Genomic DNA, 21,913 nt, shown 5'->3' on the forward strand with positions numbered 1-21,913 from the left:
ATGTGGAGTCTGCTGGATATTCTCTATCTCTCTGCCTTTCCCTCACTTGTGCACTCTCCCCCCGCACCCTCCCCCCCCAAAAAACAACAAAAAAGTAAAACCTATCTTATCCAGGCAACTCCATTGGATGGGGCAGAGGGTGGCTCATGAGTAGCATCAGCACCAAAATATTTTGCTGTTGCTGGCTTGCCACTGTGCCTGAAACTTGGACATTCCTTTTAGTTGGCACTGCCCTCTTTGCCCACTCCCTTCTGGAAATACAGCTCTCTATTAGGAGGTATCAGAGGCATCAGATGGTGCAGTCTATCCATTAGCAGCTCAAGAATCACAGCCTGGACTCGAGGTGTTTCTAGAGACTTCTGGAGGCTTCAAGAGACTTCTAGTTGCTCTGAGGGTGATAAAGCTGAGGGCAAGCTCCCAGAATCTTCTAAACCAGGAATGTTCAATACACAGCCCACATGTGCCACTGTCTCATCCTGCTTGCACAGCAAACATATCACTAATTGAATATTTATACTCTTCCCTGTGGAATCTAGATTCAGCCTAAGAATCCTTTGCATAGCCAATTGATTAGAATGGGCATGGCCATTTTCTATCCCTGTTCTTTAACTGTTCTTCAGTGCAAACAAAATTGATGATTGTAATGCTGAGAAGCAAGAAAATGGGATCAGAAAGTACTGAGAAGCATTTTCAGGATCCCCTCATGAAATGTGCATGGAGAGCAAAGGTAATGAAGACATACAGAAAACGAGGGCAAGAGGGGAGAGTCTCCAGGAGACTGCTAAAACGTTTTCTGTTCCATCCCTACGTATTTCAAGTCCCCTTTCCAACTACAGCATAATCCCTAAGCAGAAAATCAAGCTTTTACACTATCAGGAGTTCCATACTATTAAAAAAAAAAAATTCTACATGAGTTTCCACGTATGCCAAGAGCCACAAACACACACAGTGGTTTTTCAAACTTCAGGCATGCTCACCTTTTCTTTTAAATGGCTACATCCCACCTGAAATTGATGCCATAATCCCCTATGAGGCTCCCACAAGAAGGGGCATCCATTGCTGGCCTCACCTGCTGCAGAGCTCTCTGGATGTCGATCCCCTGGCCCCAGGGCACAGCTGGGTTAGCCAGGCAGTCCCCAGCATTCCCCCGGCGTGATATATCAATTCTCTGCCTCCGCAGGCTCTGAAAAGCCTCAGCCATCACCTTCACCCCATCGTAGGTGAGCGCAGAGGTGTACTGGTGGGAAGAATGGAGACAGTTAGGTGTTAGAAAGAGCTGACAGGGAGACAGGTGGGAGCTCTGTCTGGGAATGTGCTTCCTGGTGATGAGAATGGCTTCAGGGCGGCGCAGGAGGAGCCTGTGCCCAGAATGGGGGCTGCTGCTCCACCTCACTAGCCAACGTTGCCCTCCTGAACTGTGAGTTCCGTGTTGCCAGTTGTGACTTTCAAAGGGAAGCTGGAATTCTAGACTTTTGTGTGCAGTCTTGCAATGTTAAAATGTTGGTTCCACTGGAAAAAGAAGGCATAGATTAAATGCATCACATCCATAGCTTTGATACAGCCCATAGAAAATTTGGTTTTCTCTGTTCCAGGCACCAAGAGGAACTATTTACTCCACTATCCCTTGTGACAGTAAAAGAAAAAAAAAATCTGAGAAGGATAAGCTCTTATTTCCACATGTGCCTTAAAGTGACAGGTTTACATTCTGTATACTTTCCCCTTGTGCTTACTCAGGATAGCTTTCTTTTTTCCCCATCTTGCCTAAAAGGGGTCTTAGATATTGATAAAACAAAGCAGGATAATGACCCCAGACAATATTTTCTGGCTTTGGAACTCATCATGCCTGTCTTGTTCATTAATTTGTCCCCAATGCCTGGCTTGTCCTCTGGCATATTTTAAGTTCACAATAGAGATTTGTGGAATAAATGTATGAGTACTTTTCCAATTTCTTTTCATTCTTTCACTTAAAGAATATAGTACATTTGATTATTTTTATAATCTCCAATCTTTTGAAAGTTGGGTAGGGTATTCACTTATTAATTAGCTGGTACATGCTTTGTTCATTGCTTTAAAACACAAGTGATTTTGTTTGCTTAAGCTCAAATTGAAAGAAGTCTTCATTTTTCAAAGTTTTATTTAAATTCCAGTTAACATACAGTGTAATACTAGTTTCAGGTGTAAAATATAGTGATTCAGCACTTCCATATAGTACCCGGGGCTCACGACAAATGAACTCCTTAATCCCCATCACCTATCATCTATCACCCCCGCCGCCCCCCCCCCCCCCCCCCCCCCCCCGCCCGGCTTTCTTCTGGTAACTATCAGTTTGTTCTCTATAGTTAAGAATCTTCTTCTTGGTTACCTTTTCTCTCTCTCTCTCTTTTCCCCCTTTGCTCATTGTTTTGTTTCTTAAGTTCCACATATAAGTGAAATCGTATGGGAAATAATTCTTCATTTTTGAATTGCTAAATCAGTTTGAGCAAGAGTAGGATGAGAAGCACCTCAGCAAGATGGCTTGCCATTTGCAAAAAGAAATTGACTGAGTGGCAAGAGAAAGTTGTCAAAGATTCGCTGTTTGCTCCAGGTAAACAAATTTGGCCTTAGAATCTTCAACACAGTGTTCCACATGGCCACTGCCAAATTATCAGGTTTGACATGGGAAAGAAATTTACCTGCTCTCTTTATTCTAAGCCACTATCAAATCGCAAATAAAATAGATTCTGGCTATATGATTTAGAGCATCATGCCTGGGATGTGAGGAGATGGTCTGCATACCTGGCAGTTGATGCTCTGAGGCAGAGATGTGCTGGATATGGTTTAGCTAGATTTCCTTAACTTTTAGCTAGGTACTTGTTGATCAGATAAAGGGCTAACTTCCCCTTGCACAATAAAAGAAGCTTCCATTCACAAAGAAATAAGTACAAACCGCTTTCCCCCATCCCCAGCCCCCTGGAGCTGTGCAACATGATGGCCCTGCCCAGAAGAGAGACACCAGTTTTCAGCTTCTCTGTAGCAAGCTGGGGCTAGGTTTCTAAGATGTGGTCAATAGCATGTGACTGGATGATTTTTGGAACTTCTGAAAAAGGTTCTTAAAAAAAAGCAATTGTACTTTTTATTTTCCTTTTTACTTTCCTGCTGGTTAGAATACTGAGTTAATGGTTGGAGCTTCAGCAGCCATTTTGGGCTATAAGATAGCAACCATATGCTGAAGGTAGCAGAACAAGAAGATAGAAAAAAGCTTGAGTGTTTGACAGTAGTGGGGCTGTTATACAAGCCCTGGGTTGCTGACTTCTGAATTTTGTTTATATAAAAACAAAATATTTATCTTGTTTAAACCACTGTCCTTCTGATTGTCAAACCTTTGCAGCACATCCTCAATATTCATGTATCTATTTTCCTTAGCTTGTTCCTCTTAGAAAGTCTTTCCTTTACTAAAGGCTAATAGTGCCTAGAAATCTGGGGCAGGCAATGGGGCCAAGTTGGTCCTTTGCTGCCTGCTGCCCATTCTCTTACCTTAGGTCTCTTCCAGTCCACCCGGGTGTGGTCCCGAGCATCACTGTTCTTCCACTGTTGCATGATTTTGGCTGGGATGGTGTCTGTGTAGTTCACCAGCTGAAAACCTGTCACATTTGCTCCACTCTCCTTGAATTTGTTTAAGTCAATGTCCATGAAACCCTGTGCAGGGAGGAGGGTAAAGAAATCAGAAGATGATGACTAGATAAGTCAATTAAATCATGTTACAGGATCACAGGAGTTTCCATCTTGTTCCATAAGGTGAAACTGGCTGAACGGAGAGACATTTGTACCTCCCTCCTTCTGCAGGTTATCACCAAGTTTGTGCCTGGTTAGCACAGTTAAGAGCACTTGGTCAGAAGCCAATCTTGCCTGGGATGAAGTACTGGCTCTGTTATTTGCAGCCATTAGTTAAAGTGACTTGGACTAAATTGCCTGATGTTTTCTGGTCTGAATAACCAAGATTAGGAAGTTAGGGAGGAAAAGCAATGCGATGATGCACATCAAGTATGTGGTGCAGACTGAGTGGTCAATAAGTCATGGTGGGATTACTATGATGCCACAAATATGGAACAAAATAGAAAAATAGGAGGGAACTGTCTCCTCTACCACTTGCATTCCTCACCCTTTTGAAAGAAGAAGAATCTGAACTCAGGAGCAAACTCCTATGGGTCCCCCAAAGTCACCAGCAAGTCTGCAGAAGAGGGTGGATTTTAATCTGGATTCTGACCATCCTTCACTCTGTGCTCTTTTCTGTACCACAGACTCACTTTCACAAAGGATGCTTTGCCAGGAATAAATCTTTCCTCCCCATTTGGTGAAGTTCATTCAAGTTCAGGAAGCCTTCAACTTAAAAAGGAAGGCTGGTATTTGTATAATATATTCCATAGTGCACAGTACTTTCATATCTATGGCCTTGCTTCACTTTATGATTTAATAAAGTAGGAATTAGATGACTATTTGCCAGTTTAAGAAACTGAGACAAAGTGGGAGAATTGATCACAAAGTCATCCAGTGAATCAGTGGCAGAGCAGGGACCAGAACTAAGGTCTTTTGAAGGGCTTGACTCATCATTCAACAAACATTTTTGAGAACCTCTAGTGGACTATTCCAATACTGAATAAAATATGTTTTCTTATGAAGCTTATTTCTGGTGAGAAAGACTATAAACAAACAAGTAAATATGTAGCATGGTATATACAAAGAAAGTCATATGATATTGTCCACATCTCTTAATTTCTCATCCACTTGATCTAGTTCCTTATTTATTTAAAGTTTATTTATTTTTGAGAGAGCATGAGCAGAGGAAGGGCAGCAAGAGAAGGAGAGAGAGAATCCCAAGTAGGCTCTTCGCGTTTTCAGCTCAGAGCCTGACACGGGTCTGTATCTCAAGAATCATGAGATCATGACCTGAGCCCAAACCAAGAGTCAGAGTCTTAAATTACTGAGCCACCCAGATGCTCCAATATAGTTTCTTATTTAAAACATCTAGGCATAAAAAACTTTATGATTCAGACATACTCCCCCTCCTTTCAAGTGACTCTCAAGTTCTGATTGTTTATTATCTGTATTTTATGAATAACCCAAGTTCTACTCAGAGCCTTTGTCCTATGTATTCCCTGCCACAAAGTATTCTCAGCCATCACACAGTCTCTTCAGAGAGGTCTTTCCTCGCCCCTTACCTAAAGATCCAATTCCCACTCTGTGGTAGACGCTGTCAGAAGTACACTGCTCAATTCCACTCCCTTTTATATACTGACATTTCACTTTCTATACTAACTGCACATATCTATCACTTCACCCCTGTGCAGGTTAAGCCAGTTGTGTTGGGAAATTAACACACCCAGAGCAGCACTCGACCAATAGCAGATGGAGAGCTAGTTAAGTACTCCAGGATGTTGTCCGCTTGTTGGGGGGTGGGGGTGGGGGTATAATCCTGAGGCACATTCTACACAAATGTCTAGAGGTCCCTTAAGGGATTGTGTAACTTTATTGGCTGATATCCTGTCCCTACCCAACTTCTCAGATTCCCTAATTGGCACCCAAACAAACCACTTGTACTTGAATCCTTGTCTTAAGTCCTGCTTCTAGAAGAAACCAATAAGTCATTATACCACCTAGTCCAGTCATTTGCCTCTCAGTGCCCTGAGAAGTTTCTCAGTAGTGTTTATCACTATCTGAGCCCATCTCTTTTACTCATGTGGTCCTTTGTCTTCCTCCTCCCATTGTAATATAGGCTCCATGAGCACAGGGACCTTTTCTGTTGTTTCACTGATGTGTCCTAGAGCCTAGCATCTGAGCAAGTGCTCAGTACATATTTTCTGTGTGAATGAATAAAAGCCAGAGACATCCTCAAGTAAGAATGTTAATTAGGCAGGAGAAATATGATAAGCAGCTGAAAATGCCAGTGGATGGTTTTATTTGGTTGAAAAGAGAGATTCGGGTTAACTTTTCCCACAGCCACAGTTGATAGACTTCTATAGAGGCCTACTGATTTGCACAGTGTTTCTAGCAAGTTGTACAGATGGAATCAGAATATGCATTTGAAGACATTAAAATCCCACCTAAGCGAAATCCCACACTGGTTAAAAGCTAATGCACAGTTGAGAAATTTCTCTTAATTTTTGGAGAACTTTAAAAAGAACATCTTGTTCACAAACTAACCACTGAAAGGATGAAATGGAATTATCTCCTGCAGTCCTATTCTGTCACTTGAAAATCTGTAATCAGCTCCCGCACATTTTGTATTTACTGCCCCCATCCTGAACATAATGGGGGCCACAGGAAATGGCAGAATTTATTCAAACATAAATGTCACTCAATTTCATCACCAGAATATCTGCCTAAACCTCAGTTACATCTAATCAAACTGATGGGACCTTCTAACAGACCTCCTTGTCTTCCCCTGGGAAGGAGTGCACAAAGGATCACAAAACTCCTATCTGTGATGCTAGGTAAGAGCAACAAAATTAGGGAATAACTTGTGGTCAATGCACAGACACACACACACACACACACACACACACACAGACACAGACACATGCACACTATGTGACTATGGTTCCTTTTTATCCTATTAACAATATAGCTCTCCAGATAATTCTTCTTGATGATTAGAAGTCGTCTGTTAGTCCCTGGAAAGAGGGGAGGGGGTAGGGAATGGCAGTGTCAGAACAAGGAAGATAAATTGCTGCATTTATTGAATCTTTGTTATGATGTGTTAAGGGAGCCCTGCTTAATTTGTTATCTCCTGGTCTGGAAATAAAGAATGCTGGCACTGTTAAATGCTCTACTGAAACATAGCTTCAAAAGCATTGTTCATAAGAATAACAAAAATGGCAATAATGGCCAAAGTTACATTTCCTATGAATTATATAACTTCATCTCAACAACCTTCTGAGGATGATGAGCTTACTGTCATTTAAAAATGAAAAATGAAATAATTAGTCAACAGGCACCCCTAGATTTATTTTAAACATTTCCCAAGTTCTTATCCTGAGCCAGGCATTCTGTTAAATGCTTTATATAGATAATCTTATTTTATCCCTCAAACAACCCTGAGAGGTGAACACGCACAGGAGGCACCAGATGCTTATTTGCATAAATGAGTGGTGTGAGTATCCATCCCAATTTATGGTGAAGAGCTGTGGTCCAGAGATTTCTAGAAACTCCCCTGCGATCACACAGCAAGCAACAGTTCAAACAATGGTCCACCCATAAAATCTGTCTTCTTTATCAATATGTTGTGTTGCCTTGCCGGTGGAGGAATGCACGAGGTTGGCTTTACGATGGTGTTCAGAGAATGTCTCAAAGACGGGCAAAGAACCTCAGATGACACAGTGAATAGCCCTGAATAAGTGACCCACCCTGCCAAAGACAGGCCATTCAGTACAGCTTTCTATCTTAAAGGAATATTTGTGAGAGAACACCCTAGTTTTCTTGCCTTGACACCAACCTCTGAAGGTTGTTTAGATGTTTCCCAAGCCTCTGATTTATCTAAAGTCTATTAGTACCCACCTACCCCACATCCATACCAGGGGTCGGCAAATATTTTCTGTAAAGGGCCAGATTGTGAATATTTTTGTCTTTGCAGGCCATATGGTTTCTGCTGTAATTATTCAAGTCTGCCATTACAGCATGAAAGTAGCCATAGACAATAGTAAATGAATGAGCATGGCTGTGTCCCAACGGAATGTATTTATGGACACTGAAATTTGAATTTCATATAATTTTCACAAGTCATGAAATACCATTCTTTTAATTTTTTCCAATAATTTAAAAATGTAAAAAAGAATTCTTAGCTCACATACCAAACAAAATGAGGTGACAGTTGGATCTGACCCATAGACCACAGTTTCCTGAGGCCTGAAGCAAAGATGTTGGAGATGAGACCAAACCCCCATTGTACAGATAGGAAAAGTGAGGTGTGTGCGGGGAGGGACATGAGTGGCCTAAGGCTGTGTGGCTGGTTAGGGGATTAGCTGAGGTTGGGATCTGATTCCCTTATATGCCACTGTGGGAGCAATACAATGCTGACCACCTGTTGGAACAGATTGGGAGTAAAAGTGCTCAATTAAGTAAAGTAGCTAACTCAGGCATTCCTTCTATCTTATGTCAATTATAATTTTCAAAGGATTAGAAGGAAAAGGCATTTCAAATAATTATGATATCCTAAAGAGATGTTTAACACTATAACTACATTGGATATGCTTTCATGTAGCTGTGAAGATTTAGAAAACGCTTTAAGGATCATGAAGAGGCTCTGGGCTATCATTATGACTATTAATTATCACATGTGGCTGGAAACAAAAGAACCGATTATGCGGCTTACTGGTTATTTAACCTCTCTGAGGCTCAGTTCTCTGGTCTTCAAAATGTAGATATAACAGCACCTACAGCATAGAATTGTTGTAAGATTTAAAAGAATACATTGAAGCACTTAGAACTGTGTCTGGCACATAGTAAGTGCTTAACAAACGTTAGCTGTTATCATCACCACATTCACCATCATCATTATCACAGCCTTAAAAGAAGTTAGGTGTTGTTAGAACTGCTTCAAAACCAGGCAGTGGGCCAGGCAAGACTCCTGAGAGAACAGGAGGCAGGTGTATGGGATCGCTGCTGTTGGAGGATGAAAAGCTGTATCTTCAAAGCCAGATTTCCTTTTTCTCTGGAATTCTTTCAAGGGGTCATGTACAAGCTGTTCAGCCCTCATCATCCTGCTTGTGTAGACACCACACCCGTCAGAAGAAAGAGGGAGCAACCAGCATTGTTAAAGGGGCCAGCAAGAAGGTTTATTAAACAAACTCTTGGACACCAGGGAAAGGGCTGCCTTGTCTCCCCTGCCTTGAGATCTACAAGAGGTAACATTAGAATAAATCAAAGAACTCGTACTTTCTACTCAGAAGGGCATGAGTTGAACATGCCAAGTTTCCCCCACTTGTCAGACAGATTCTTAGATGACAGCTCCAGAGAAAGGATGGTTACAGGCAAGTGCAGTTTGAAAAGTCTTGTTACATTAGAAATGCCTGAGAAGTGGGGATAATCAACCTGAAAAATAATGGAAAACTGAGAGGGTAAGTGGAGGATGTATTGAGATCCCAGAAGGGCTGTCATAGAAAAGAGGTGAAGGATTTGTTCTCTGAGGCTCTGGGGAGCAAGCCAGTACCTATAAATGGGCAGAAGTCATGGCAGGCTGATTTCAGCTAAAATACAATGACAACTGCCTAGTGTGTGGGATGTATCCAGCCTACTCTGTAGGGGGCACTGTGCTAAGGGCTTTGTTTGTATTATCTCATTTAATCCTCATAACAATGCTGTAAAGCAAGTACTATTATCATTCCCATCCTGCAAGTCAGGAAACGGGCTTAAATGAAAGGAGTAGCGTCTGCACAATATAGCACAGCTAGTGAGGGGCGGAGACCAGTCACCGCAAGTGACAAGCCTTGTGGTTTGTTTTCCAAGCACCATACATTCAGCCTCCTAACCACCAGTCCTGTCACTCTGATTCACTCACCTCCTGTGCAGCAAGGAAGCACCTGGAATGGGCTGTCTGTATCTTTACATTAGGAAGGAATTAGCAGGTTTCCAGGAGACCAGGACATTTGCCTCCAGCTCCTTTAATGTGCACTGCTACTTGGAATTTGAACCACATCTCTTCATTTCTCTCTCTCTGAGTCTTGTCCTATCTCTCTGTCTGAGACTGCGGTCATCTTTCTCACCTGCCCCCAAGAGACTGTGGGACTCCTTGGAGGCAAGGTCCCAACTGTATCGACAACACAGCACCTGGAGTGTGAGGACCTCCTGATTCACAGTGAGGGATCCAGGAAGGGAGAGCAAATGTCTTTGTGCACTGTTTTCATGATTCTTACATGTTTCCATCCTGTCACCTCTCAGCGTTTGTCCTTTGGACCGAAGAGGGCTTTTCACAGACTGTTTCCATGTAGTATATATATTTATTCTGAACTAGGTCATAAATAAGAATGGTCAGGAAAGCAGTTTTAGGAACAACTGCATAAATTCTGTCCTGTCTTTGAACCCCAGGAACCACTTACCCTTGGGCAGTGGTCTTAACCTCTCCCCACAGTAGTTTATTGATCTGCAATAGAAGGGCATTGTCTAAACCAATGGTCATTCAAATTGTGTTCCCAGGTTGCAGGTTTCAACCTGTTGGCCTTGGGGGCGGGGGGGGGGGGCAGGGGGGGAGGCAGAAAAATTGGGTCCTTGATCTCCACCTTCCCTTTACCACCAATGCAGCTCAGTTTGTTTTTGTTTTTTTTTTTTTTAATCTGTTTTACATGCTGGGGTTCTCCCCAAGATTCCATTTGAAAATAGAGCTTTTAACTAAAAAGTTTGGAAACTTCTGAGACAGTTGATTTCTCTTAAGGGCTTACGTTGATTTTTCTCTTAAGGGCTCTTCCAGCTTTGATTTATAATTCTGTGATCACATAGGTGTGTGCACATGAATATGGATATGTGTGAAGTTACAGAATATTCCTGAGCTCAGGACTCAGTTGTGTCCTCAAATCACCATGTCTCTGCATAAGGGCCTTCACATTTTCCTATTTCAGTGACTTTCACCAACCAAAACTTTAACGTGTCCTCAGCCTATACAATCCCCAGGAACATGCAGGCTTATCTGGTTCTTGCAATGTCAATAAGACATGGTACTTGTGCTCAAATAAGCTAAAACACTGTCTATATTGGAAACAAACAAACAAAACAAAACAAAACAAAACCCTAGTGTTAACTAATACAAGTGCATTTGAAACCAGGGAGACAGGTACCTGGATGCTTACACACAACATCTGCCAACACACAAAATGACCTATTTCCCATGCAGGTGTCCATTGTTGACAAAGCATTGATGAAGTCAGGGCCTCACAGACCAACTTCTCTCAGTCCAGGGGTTTAGGATAAAATGCTGTCACTTTGTGGCAGAAGGTCAGGGGCACCCAGACTGGGCTGTTGATGTATGGGCGAAGCAGTGTATCCTCAGCCCTGGTACTCGTTAGTCTTCCAGAGAGTCCCTTTATCTTCACTGTGTTCTAGCTGGCTGCAGTCAGAGGTGACAGCTGGCCAGCGCTACTTCAGAACAAGGGCCACAGGTCAATTCAAAATTCAGGCTAGTGTAGGGCCTGGAATTCTTGGCAGACTGGAAACCTACATATTCCTTTTACATTGATCAAAGCCTTCCTGTCTAGGGATGATCCGGCGGAGACTACAGAAATTCCGCTTTTTGACAAAATGCCATCTTAAGCATTTATAAGGTCTCAGTATAGTAGGTATCTATTGAATTCTTGGTGAAAAATGAATGAAAGTCCAAACAGATGATAAATTTGAAATCTGGGAATGGGGAAAGGAATATTCTAGTTTAGTTACTCATTCATGCTCTCATTCATCTGTGAGTACTTGATATTGCAAAGCACACACGAGACAAGGGTGCAGCAGAAAATCACAGGTGTAATCCTTGCTTCCAGGTTACTTAAATTTTAGTGAAAAAGGCCAATATTACCCAAGTAATTGTAGAGCAAAATAAATGAACCAAAACCTGACCTTGGAGTTCAGGAAAGGCTTCCCAGTGGAAGCAATGAAGCCTGAAAGAGGAGGCTTTGGTTGGGTGAAAAGTGCTGGGAATAACCCTATAAGCAGAAAATATGCATAATCTGAGGGTCAGATTCAGATGACAAAGGGCGGTGAATCAAAGGAAACACATGTCACACATCAGCCTGGATTCAAATCTCAGTTCTTTTACCTCCTAGCTTTGCGACTTCAGACGAGTTACTTCACCCTTCTGTGCTTTAATATCCTTCGCTGCAAAAATAAGGATTGCTGTAATATCTATATTATATGACTGTGGTGAGGATGAACTATATTAACATATGTTAAATTCTTAGAGTGATGCCTGGTACATAGTAAGTACTCACCTAGAGCCCCATAGCTCATGGGTCTCCATGTTCCTTCCATTATATTCTCTGCTTTTCTGTCTTAAAAAGAGGGACAAGTAAGAAGAGCTGAACCCTTCTAACTACACATTACCCCAACCTCCTGCCAAAATTGGTGTAGAGGCATCTGTCCCTTCTGCTTCTAGGCTGGTAATGGTAAGGGGCTTCCATGCTCTGAGAGAGTGGTTGCAGATGCTGTCTTGCATGTCTGGAATAGTCTGTTAACCCAGCTATTTCAAATCAGCCAAGGTGTGTGTGGTTTGTAAGAGAAAGGCTGTAAACACTGAGTGCTTGAGATAAACAAAACAGTGTCCCCCTTATGATTAATGGAGCTCATGTGGTTTGGGAATTTTGTTTTGATATTTTTGGACTACAGAGAGAGGCAAGAAAGCTAGTGCCATAATTTACACACCTGCAAAGGTCCTCTTGACAATTATTCTTTTTGGAAACACTGTACCAAATCTTCAATAAATTGAGACCCTTGAAAAAAATATATTTTGCAAATGATAATGGGTCAGTGGCAGAGTCGGGATAAGACCCCGGGCTTCTGCACTCACTGTTCTAAAACTTGACATAAAGTAGCTCATTTTATCTTTATCTTCTGACGTATGTATTTATATTCTCACCTAAGATGAGGAAACTGAGGAACAGAGAGGTGAAGGGACTTGCTCAAGATCACAGAGCTAGTAAGTGGGTGAGCCAAAATTCAAACCCAGTTTCAGGGGGGAAGGAGTTTATTTCTCAGTTTTGCTCAATCATAATACCAGGCCTAAGAGTTGCAAAGATTTCTATGATTTGGGAATTGTGGCCCAGTGGAAAACTAACCTAATCTTTAGAATTAGAGAGATCTGAGTTCAAATTCTAGCATTAGCCACATGCCCTTGGGAAAGTTTCTTCAGCAACTTGAACCTCTTTTTTTCTCACTCATAAAGTGGGAATGTAACCTCACCTTTCTTGGAGGGACACAGAAGCTCTCAACGGTCTCTAGAGTAGATTATTCTAGACCATGAGGTATGAGTGTGGAGAGTAACAGACTAGGCCTTGAGTGATGGAATGCTTGGGCCACGTAGCAAATGAAGATACTTTGGGATCTGGGATTTGGCTTTATACCCACCTAGTTCCTCTTTGCTTCCAGAGGCTTCTGCAGTGTCAGCCATGATGATCATAAAGTAACCCATATATTCTTATAGTTATAAGAGAGTAAGGTGAAAGCAGCCAGAGGGAGGGAAGCCTGTGTGGAAGGGAGATGGGGAAGCTACAGAAGGTCCCATCAGTGAAGAGAGACTTTTGACAGGGACTCAGGGAGGCAGGAGAGAATGCTTCTGACTCTTTCTTGTTCTCCGTGTTTCTGCTTGTTTCTTTCTCTTACACACACACACACACACACACACACACACGTGTGCGCGCAAGCATGCACACACTGTGGAAACTAAGAGGCCACAGTGGGGTGAATGAAGCATAAAGAACAGAGCAAATGATTGCTCCGAATCCCAGCCTAGCTCTGCTTTTTAACTTCTCTGTGACCTCAAGCAGGTCACTTCCCTTCTCTCGGCCTTAAGTGCCATTTGTAAAATGAGGGGCTGGGTGAGATGAGCTCCTAGGGACCCTTCAGTCCTAGCTCTCTTGGACTCTTCAAAACAGGGCAAAGGCATGCTCTTCACAGGGCCACTGGCTACATGGATCCACAGCCTTCCTTCCCAGACACCCCCCAGCCTGCAGAAGCCTCTGTAGCCTCTGACTGCCATGCTCTGGCAGCTCAGGTGGCCATTTATGGGGCTTGCGTTACTATCCCACATTGTGGTTTTTTCTTGCATTCTTCAGAACTTTTGTTACATGTGCCAGTCAAGGTGGAAGGCAAGGCCTTGTTGCTTCCAGGACAAAAGTCAAGCTGCATGATTCCTCTTATATAAGCAGCTTCTTGTATGAGCCCAGCACAGTGCTAGGCTCAAGGACATGCTTGGTCCACATTTGATGATCAGTTGCTGCCTGTCAGAAGCATGGACTGTGACAAGGTGCTGAGGGAACAGAGAGGTGCCCAAGCTGGAGGAGGAAACACAAAGATCAGGCACGTTAGGCTCTCGAGTATATGAAGGCTGCTCTACGGAAGGGCAGCAGACAGGTTCTGCAGGGCTTATAAGAGACCAGGTGGTGCCAGAAGTACTGAGAGGACAGACTGGACCCCCTTCAAGCAAGACTGTAGAAACTTCAGAGCCCTTTGCAAAGAGAGAGGGCTGCCTCAGGGCAGTGAGTTTCCCATCTCTGGGTATTATTCAAGCAGGAGCCAGATGGATGGCTTCTGTTAGGGATGTTGTAGTGGAGATTCTGGCCCTTTATGGGAAGTGGATTAAAAGCCCTCTTAGGCCCATCTTTAGCTACTTATTTGCATATTCATAACTATGTTCAGATTCCCTTCTCTGCTTCTTTTAGCATTTTGCATTCAAGGATTTTGCCTGTAACTGCATGTGATGTGTGGGTACAAACATTGTTTATTTCCTGAGCAGTATTTCATTTCACTCATTCATTCACGTGGTCACTTTTTAAAGAAGACCTGTTATATGCAGCTCACTTTGCCAGGCACTGGGAATTCATCAGTGAACAAGGCAGACATATTTCTTCTTCTAGGAGCTTCAAGACAAGCAGGGAGGAAGACCTTATACACCTGTGAGACAATTGTGGATGAGATTTAGTCTGGGAGAGGGTTGAGGCCTCTCAAAAATAGTCCATTGTCCTGAGATATTAAATGTCCTTTTCTCTCCAGTAATGATAATGGTAATGTCGGTGATGATGATGGTTAAGACGGAAATTACTAATACTTACTGAGTCCGTATGTGGGCCGTATATTACTATACACACTTTATAACATATTGTCTTGATTAATTGTTGGAATACTAATGAGGAGGTAGACAATATCACATTATTCCCTCTTACAGATGAGGCAAGATAAGGAAAGTTCAGAAAAGTTAGGTGACTTGACTAATGTCACACAGCTAATAAATATAAAGCCAGAATTTAAACCTACGTCTGTTTGACATCACACCACCCTTTCCAACCACTGTACCACCTGCCTAAACAGAGGTTGTGGAAACCAAATGTGACCAGGTATGGCACTGAGATGACAGGGAGAGAGATACTAAAGAAAGTATGCAAGGCTCTCTGTCTAGAAAGCATAGTTAGATATCTCAGCATAGTAGAACAAGGAGGCTAGAGAACCATTTCTTTTCAGGACTGATAGCAGCACAGAGCTGGGAGCTTGGATTAACTGCCACACGTACCAAACCTTCCAACTCTAACACTTTATAGGAGTTAATGTGCAATCACATGGAGGGAATGGTTGGCTGTTCTGATCCCCAAATATCCCAGTAAGGCCGGGGATAACCTGACCTCACTGTCTCTCGCTCAGCTTCCTTATGTACTAGAAATTAGAATTAAAGTGAAATTCCATCAGTGTGTAATTAACAAGGTAGCCAACAGGAGTTTGGGACCTGAGTTTGACTTCCAGGTCTCTTGTAGGCAAGATTTCAACTCAAGTCCTCCTGTCAAGAACCCCCACGCCCACCCTTGCTCCTTCTCTAACTTCACACACTCAGCAGTCACATTGCACGGTTCTAGGCATGTGCACTTCAGAGTTCTTTGGTCCTGGAGGGGAAGCCTAGCCCCATCACTTTATAAATTTTGTGACTTTGAAAAATCCACTGCATCTGAAAAATGGGGATAATATTATCAAGGACCACAGTAAGGGTTTAGTAGATAACACATTTAAATATTTCTCATAGTGCCTGGAATGCAGCAATGATTTGATGAATAATAGCGGCTACTGCCATTGTTATTCATTTGGGGCTTCAGGAATTCTGGGTCAGTGGTTCCCAGGGACTTGGCATCAGGGTAGCTTGGTTGTCCTACTCTTATTCCCATCTTACTAGGTTTTTCTCAGATTCCTGAGAGCCAGACTCCATTGACTAGGTGCCTGCCTTCCTTCTCTGCAGCTCAGTCACATAATATCTCAGTTCCCACTGAGAGGTGAGCCTCAGTTCCCACGTCTGTAAAATGGGGATGATAAATTCTACCTTGCTTACTTTACAGGAGTACTGTGACATTCAAAAGCCAGTAGTGTGATTAATAAGACAGTTTCACATCAACTATAACAGGTTATAAAAATGAGAGGAATTGCTGTTACTGTTGTTAACCCCCAACGAGGTACACATGGCGCATATTGAAAGAGAATCAACACCTTCAATGTTTCTCAAACTGGAGTCGGCTGGACTCTTTGTAAATTCTCAGAGGTGTCCTAGTTCTCTATAAGCATTTTAAAATGTGCTTGTTTGTTTCATTGAAATGCTAATCATCAATATTAATAATCTGGTAATTTGTCCCAAGTTGTGAATACTCATTTTTACAATTCCACTGACACTGAAACATTTAAATACTTGGTCGGTGTTTCCCAAAGTGGCTCTGCAGACGCATTGTAGGAGTCCAGAGGCCCTCTGTTTTGAGAAATGCTAGTTTGGTCTAAGATTTGTTGCTGATGTGTCACAAAGATAAAAGCTGTAACTCAGGAGGGCCCTGACAGGTAGATGTCTGCTTTGACCCAGTGTCAGGGCATGGAATGAACATGGAGTCAGCAGTGGGGTTTGGAGGAGAACAGAGAGCCAGACTGGATAGCCTGGCTCTTTGATGCACTCCAGGGCCTAGGTGCTTCTTTAAGAAAAAATGGCAGAGCTCTCCAATTTCTGAAAGGTTCAAGTACACTTTATGGACGTACCAATGCTGTAGAAATATAAATACACATCTATCCTATCACATATAAAATATGAACACATAAGCATATATATGTATGTGTATATATACTATACAATATACATAATACATGATGTACAGATGGGTAGATTTAGTATATGTGGTAAGAATCCCCCACCTATATAGAACATGTTCAACTTTCCAAAACACAGTAACATTCAGCATCATCTTTGATCTCCCCAATGATACTATGAGTGTTGCAGATCAGGAACTACCATTCCCATTTGACAGATTAGGAAACTGATGGCTGGAGAGTTACCCAAGATCACAGAGCTAGCTAATGGTGGTGTCTGGACAAAAAGCAGGGGGTGGAGGGTGGGAGGTTCATGCTATTTTTTTTTTAACTCCCTGTACATAAAGGTCTCCTCTCTAACCACAGTCTCCTTCCCTCCTCTCTTCCAGCAGCCCCCTAAAGCTGACTATTTGAATCCCCCCAAAGTGATCTGTTAGAAAAATGCTGTTGGCTACTTTGCAACTCACGCATTCCGTTTCTCTTGTGCAGGGAGAACTGTGACATAAAAGTGTAGCTCCCTCCTTTTGTTAAACCTTTCAAAAGCTTCCGTGGTTTCTAACTCTATAATTACACCCTAATCACAAACACTCTGAAGGAGGGGGGTCAGTTCTATGCAGCAGCAGCCTAATTATGTGGCGGAATTTCTAAAAATTATCATCTTATAAATTGCGTTATTTCTCTGAAGGAGGAAAAAAAACACACACCACATACTCGCCTATGTTTCGAACTGAATTAATTAGTAATTTGAAGCCTAATTATCAACTAATCTATTGGAACATGCAAGTCTTTTGTATTTGGATGGTATATGCAATTTGCATTCTATTAGCTGGCAGTTGTAAGGATTTGAGAGCTCATTAGGTCAGAAGAAGAAGAATCCAGATCAGAAGGATACAGAAACCCAAGGGGCTGACTTGGTGATGCTGTGACCAAGGGGTCACTTGGCAACAGATGGAGGCTGGCAGTTTAATTATCTGGGGTCTTTCAGTGGCTCTGAGGCCACTGATATGTAATTTCTATTTTACCCCAGAGAGGGGATTATGCATGCCCGCACCATTGTTCTGTGTATCCTCAAGCAGCAGGGTGCCTGCACTGTGTGTACTGAGAGGCTTCCTGGAGTACTGCATAAGGCTTTGGATGCTGCTGGCTAACCTTGGTGCTAGGCCTAGCTGTATTCCTTGCCCGCGGTGTGCCCCTGGCCCTGCCACCTTGCTGGTTCTCTTTCTCTATGAGCAAATGAGATTTAGATGGCATGGACTTCCAGAGTCCCTTCTAGCACTAAGGATCTGGGATTGGAGGGATGTCAAGGGTTTGCTTCCTTACAAAGTCAAAAATTCCATCCTTGGAAATGTCTTTTTTAGGGTGAGACTCTGGGTTCCCTAAAACTCTCTAGACAACACCCCTCATTTAAAATGCAAATCTGAGAAAAGTAGCATATTTAGCTATTAACATCTGGGCCTAAATTAACCTATTTCAATAAGTCCTTCTTATTTCCAGTCCTGAGTCTGAAATATTGGGGCAGCCAAGGAAGGGAGTTTTGAAGGAAAGGAAGGTTTAGGCAGGGACCTGTTTGAAAATGGAAATCAGATTAGAAAGAATAAAAAAGGCACCTGGGTGGATCAGTCGGTGAATTGTCTGCCTCTTGATTTTGGCTCAGGTCATGATCTCATGGTTCGTGACTTTGAGCCCTGTATCAGGCTCTGTGCTGACAGTGTAGAGCCTGCCTGAAATTCTCTCTCCCTTTCTCTTTCTGTCCCTACCCCCACTCGTGCTCTCTCTCAAAAATAAACATTTTTCAAAAAGCAAAAAACAAACAAACAAACAAACAAATCACACAAAAAACCGGTAACAGAACTTAAGGCTTAGGCAGGATATTGTGGTCGCATTTTTAGACCCTACAATTTTGCCCTTTACTTACAGCCAGACCCTGTGCCATTGTTCTACTACTGACCTTTGTTCCAGAAATAACTAGAAAATAGCAATCTTTTGTGCCATTAATAGTACTCATAGAAATGATACAAAATAATGTGCCTAAAACTAACATGATACACTTTGTTATAGATAAAAAATTAAAAATCACATCTTAATGGAAACAGAAAATTACAGAGACAAGCCAGGATAATAAGTGAACTTTATAGGAAAAGCTACATTGGAGAAAACAGATAATTGCTCAAACTGTCACATGGCAAAATGTGTTACTGATTAAAATATAATCCGTGTAAAAACTTGTTGTTTACTGATGGGAAATATATCCACTATGGGAAAATAATTTTGGAGTTTTTCAAGATGTTAAACACAGTTACTATATAACCCAGCAATTCTACTCCTAGGTATATACTCAAGAGAAAAGCTTATACCTTATTCATTATTTGAATTCATAATTCATAAAGCTTGCAGCATTATTCATAATCATTAAAAAGTGAAAAACACTCAAATGTTCAGCAACAAATAAGTGGATAAACAAAATGGGATATATCTATATAATAGAATATTATTTGGCAATGAACAGGAGCGAATTACTGTATGTGCTACAATATGAATGAACTTTGAAGTTATTATGCTAAGTGAAAGAAGGATGTCACAAAAGACCATATACTGTATGATTCTGTTTCTGTGCAATGTCCAGAACATGCAAAAACTTAATATATGTGCTGCTGAAGCGAGCACAGAATATGCAAATACTTAAAAAGCAGATTGCTAGTTGGCTAGGGCTGGGGGATTTGGAGAGCAATGGGGAGCGAGTGTTAACAGGTACAGGGTTTCTTTTTTAGGATGATGAAAAAGTTTTAAATTTAGACTTGGGTGAAAAGTTTTTAAGTTAGTTTCATATTTCTGTGAATATACCAAAAAGCAATGAATTGTATACTTTATATGAACATACGATATGGTACATGAATTACATCTCCTTAAAGCTCTTTAAAAAAAATGGGACTAAGGGCAAGATGAAACTATGGTTTTGGATAAAATTCTGGAAGAATCAAATTTCATGATAAAAAAAGGTATATGGTCAAAACATGACCTAGGAAACATAGAATTGCCAGAAATCATGGCCACAAAATGAAACTCATAATGGCATGTGTTGTTAGGTAAATTTAATATAAATAAAAATTATTTGATGGACCAAATCTTCACAACATTGAAAATAATCATGCCCCATAAAAAGAACTTCAAATATATTAAAATGAAAATGTATTTCTTAAAAGGACAGGTTTCATCTATACCACCTAGAAAAGGGAATAAAAATGAAACTGGCATAGTATTGTTCATGTTGAAAAATTGCTTCTTATTAATGGTTTGTCAATAGTAGTATAATTGTGATTTTAATCTTTGTATTTATAAACTGAAACTATCACCGGTGTCAAAATAATGGATCAAAAACAGTGGGGTGGAAGCATCTTGTATCATTCAAAGATGTGGTGGTTTTGTCCTTATTGTCAACGGGAAGAGCTAATTAAATCTGCAATGGTGATGACTGTTTCTTCCAAGGAAGGTTAGAGGTTTACCAATAGTGTGTAATGTGGAGGGGAAAAGGTAAACTTAGTATTGCTAAGACTTAGTATTGCAGCTCTGAATTGCCCTCTCCAACCATGCAGTTCCCATCAGCTAGAGACCACAGAAGCAAGCTAGGGCCCAAACGTGCAAAGACATATGAGCTGACAGCCCGCACTCTATCCTGTACTCACCAGATTTGCAAGGATGTAGTGGTACCCAATGCCATTCTTCTCCAGCTTGATAATCTACAAAACACAACAGAAAGGGATTCATCAATCAGATTAGCAATTAATGCTACAACATCAATTCACTTCTTCTTTCATAAAGTCTTTCCCTAGGTGGAGATTATTCCTTGTGAGAATCTTATGCTCTGTTGAATTCCCTGTAACTGTCATAATATCTGTGCTGGTTGGATGGACAGATGGGTGTAGGTGGATAGTCAGATGGATAGGTTCTTGACCTTGAACTCCTTGCATGAACCATATTCAGATCCAGTTACTTCTTTCCTGGAATATTATGCCTTCTTCCCTAAACCAGTTGGGGACCCAAACATTAACTGACTACTCAACCTGGAAGCTGGAAGGGAATATCAGGACCATTTGATCCAACCTTTCACTATACAGAGTGGAAGTTAGGTCTAGAAAGGGGAAATGATTTGCCCAGATACTGTAGTAGTCAGGTAGTGGTGTTAGGATAGGAACCTGACTCTTGTGAGTCTTTGTAAAAACACCAGATTATGGTTAGTCATTAAGAGCCAGGGTCCCCCCAAAACCCTCCATCCTGAATGTGCAAACTATGTGTAATCGTTGTGGGTTGGAAAAATATTTGTGCAAAGAATTATCCAGAGGTTTGCTGGGGCAGCCAGACATACCACCCAATGAGAAATAGCTAAGAGCGCGTCTTGGCTTGGTTTAGCCCAAGCTCAGCCTGCAAGTTAACTTGATCTATTTCTTTGTTTTTTAATCACGAAATTGGGGTTAGTACATTCTGCTCAGTGCCTCTCCTGCAGTGTTACAAAAAGGCATAAAACATATGAGAACAACTTGGGCTTCTTGTCTAACTGAATAAATTTTCAAGGTTATTAAAATCCACATTCAGACATCTACTTAATTGGATGTATGTGCATAGTGGCTCACATTTTTTTTTATGTTGGGAATAATTAAATGCAAGCACACACAATGAATGCTCTGAAACAGTCGATAGATTGTGAAATTCCAGGCCACGGAGCTCAAATACTATTGGGATGATAGTTTTATTAATAATTCTTCATTACTTTTCCATCTTTTTGTCAAACGGTTTGCTACCTTTTTAACAATAAGATACCTTCATCAAAAACTTATTCAGCTTCTAATAAACACAAAAGAAGCAAATAAAAGATATTTCAAAGCCTAACACATTTAGGCAATGGATAAGAATAGTCTCTGCAAGATGAAATTACAGATTGAAACATAAGAAACAGATGCTAATTGATGACTACTGATTGATAAAAATTAGTAATTTCATATGGTTCAACATATTGCCAACCTTTCCATCCATTTATTCATCTACCTACCCATTGCCCAATCTATCTTCCCTTCTTATCTACCTTCCTTTCACAAACATTTATTAAGTGCTTACTAGGTACCACACACTGTGCTGTGGATAGAGTAGAAATTGAGAC

General features: G+C 41.4%; 1 protein-coding gene across 2 annotated transcripts in view; it reads right to left on the minus strand.

Moving 5' to 3' along the window:
- Nucleotides 1-21,913, minus strand: part of GRIA1 (glutamate ionotropic receptor AMPA type subunit 1) — a 145,655-nt gene that overhangs the window by 117,086 nt on the left and 6,656 nt on the right. For both annotated transcript variants that reach the window (XM_039224724.1, XM_039224725.1), the window contains exons 3-5: nucleotides 20,445-20,498; nucleotides 3,514-3,675; nucleotides 1,070-1,237 (exon numbers count right to left, since the gene is read on the minus strand). In XM_039224724.1, the coding sequence (XP_039080655.1) occupies nucleotides 1,070-1,237; nucleotides 3,514-3,675; nucleotides 20,445-20,498 (384 nt within the window). The remainder of the gene's footprint in view (nucleotides 1-1,069; nucleotides 1,238-3,513; nucleotides 3,676-20,444; nucleotides 20,499-21,913) is intronic.

Source organism: Hyaena hyaena, unplaced genomic scaffold (genome assembly GCF_003009895.1).
Source record: "Hyaena hyaena isolate Hyena2069 unplaced genomic scaffold, ASM300989v1 scaffold_1742, whole genome shotgun sequence".
In the NCBI taxonomy this organism is placed as follows: domain Eukaryota; kingdom Metazoa; phylum Chordata; class Mammalia; order Carnivora; family Hyaenidae; genus Hyaena; species Hyaena hyaena.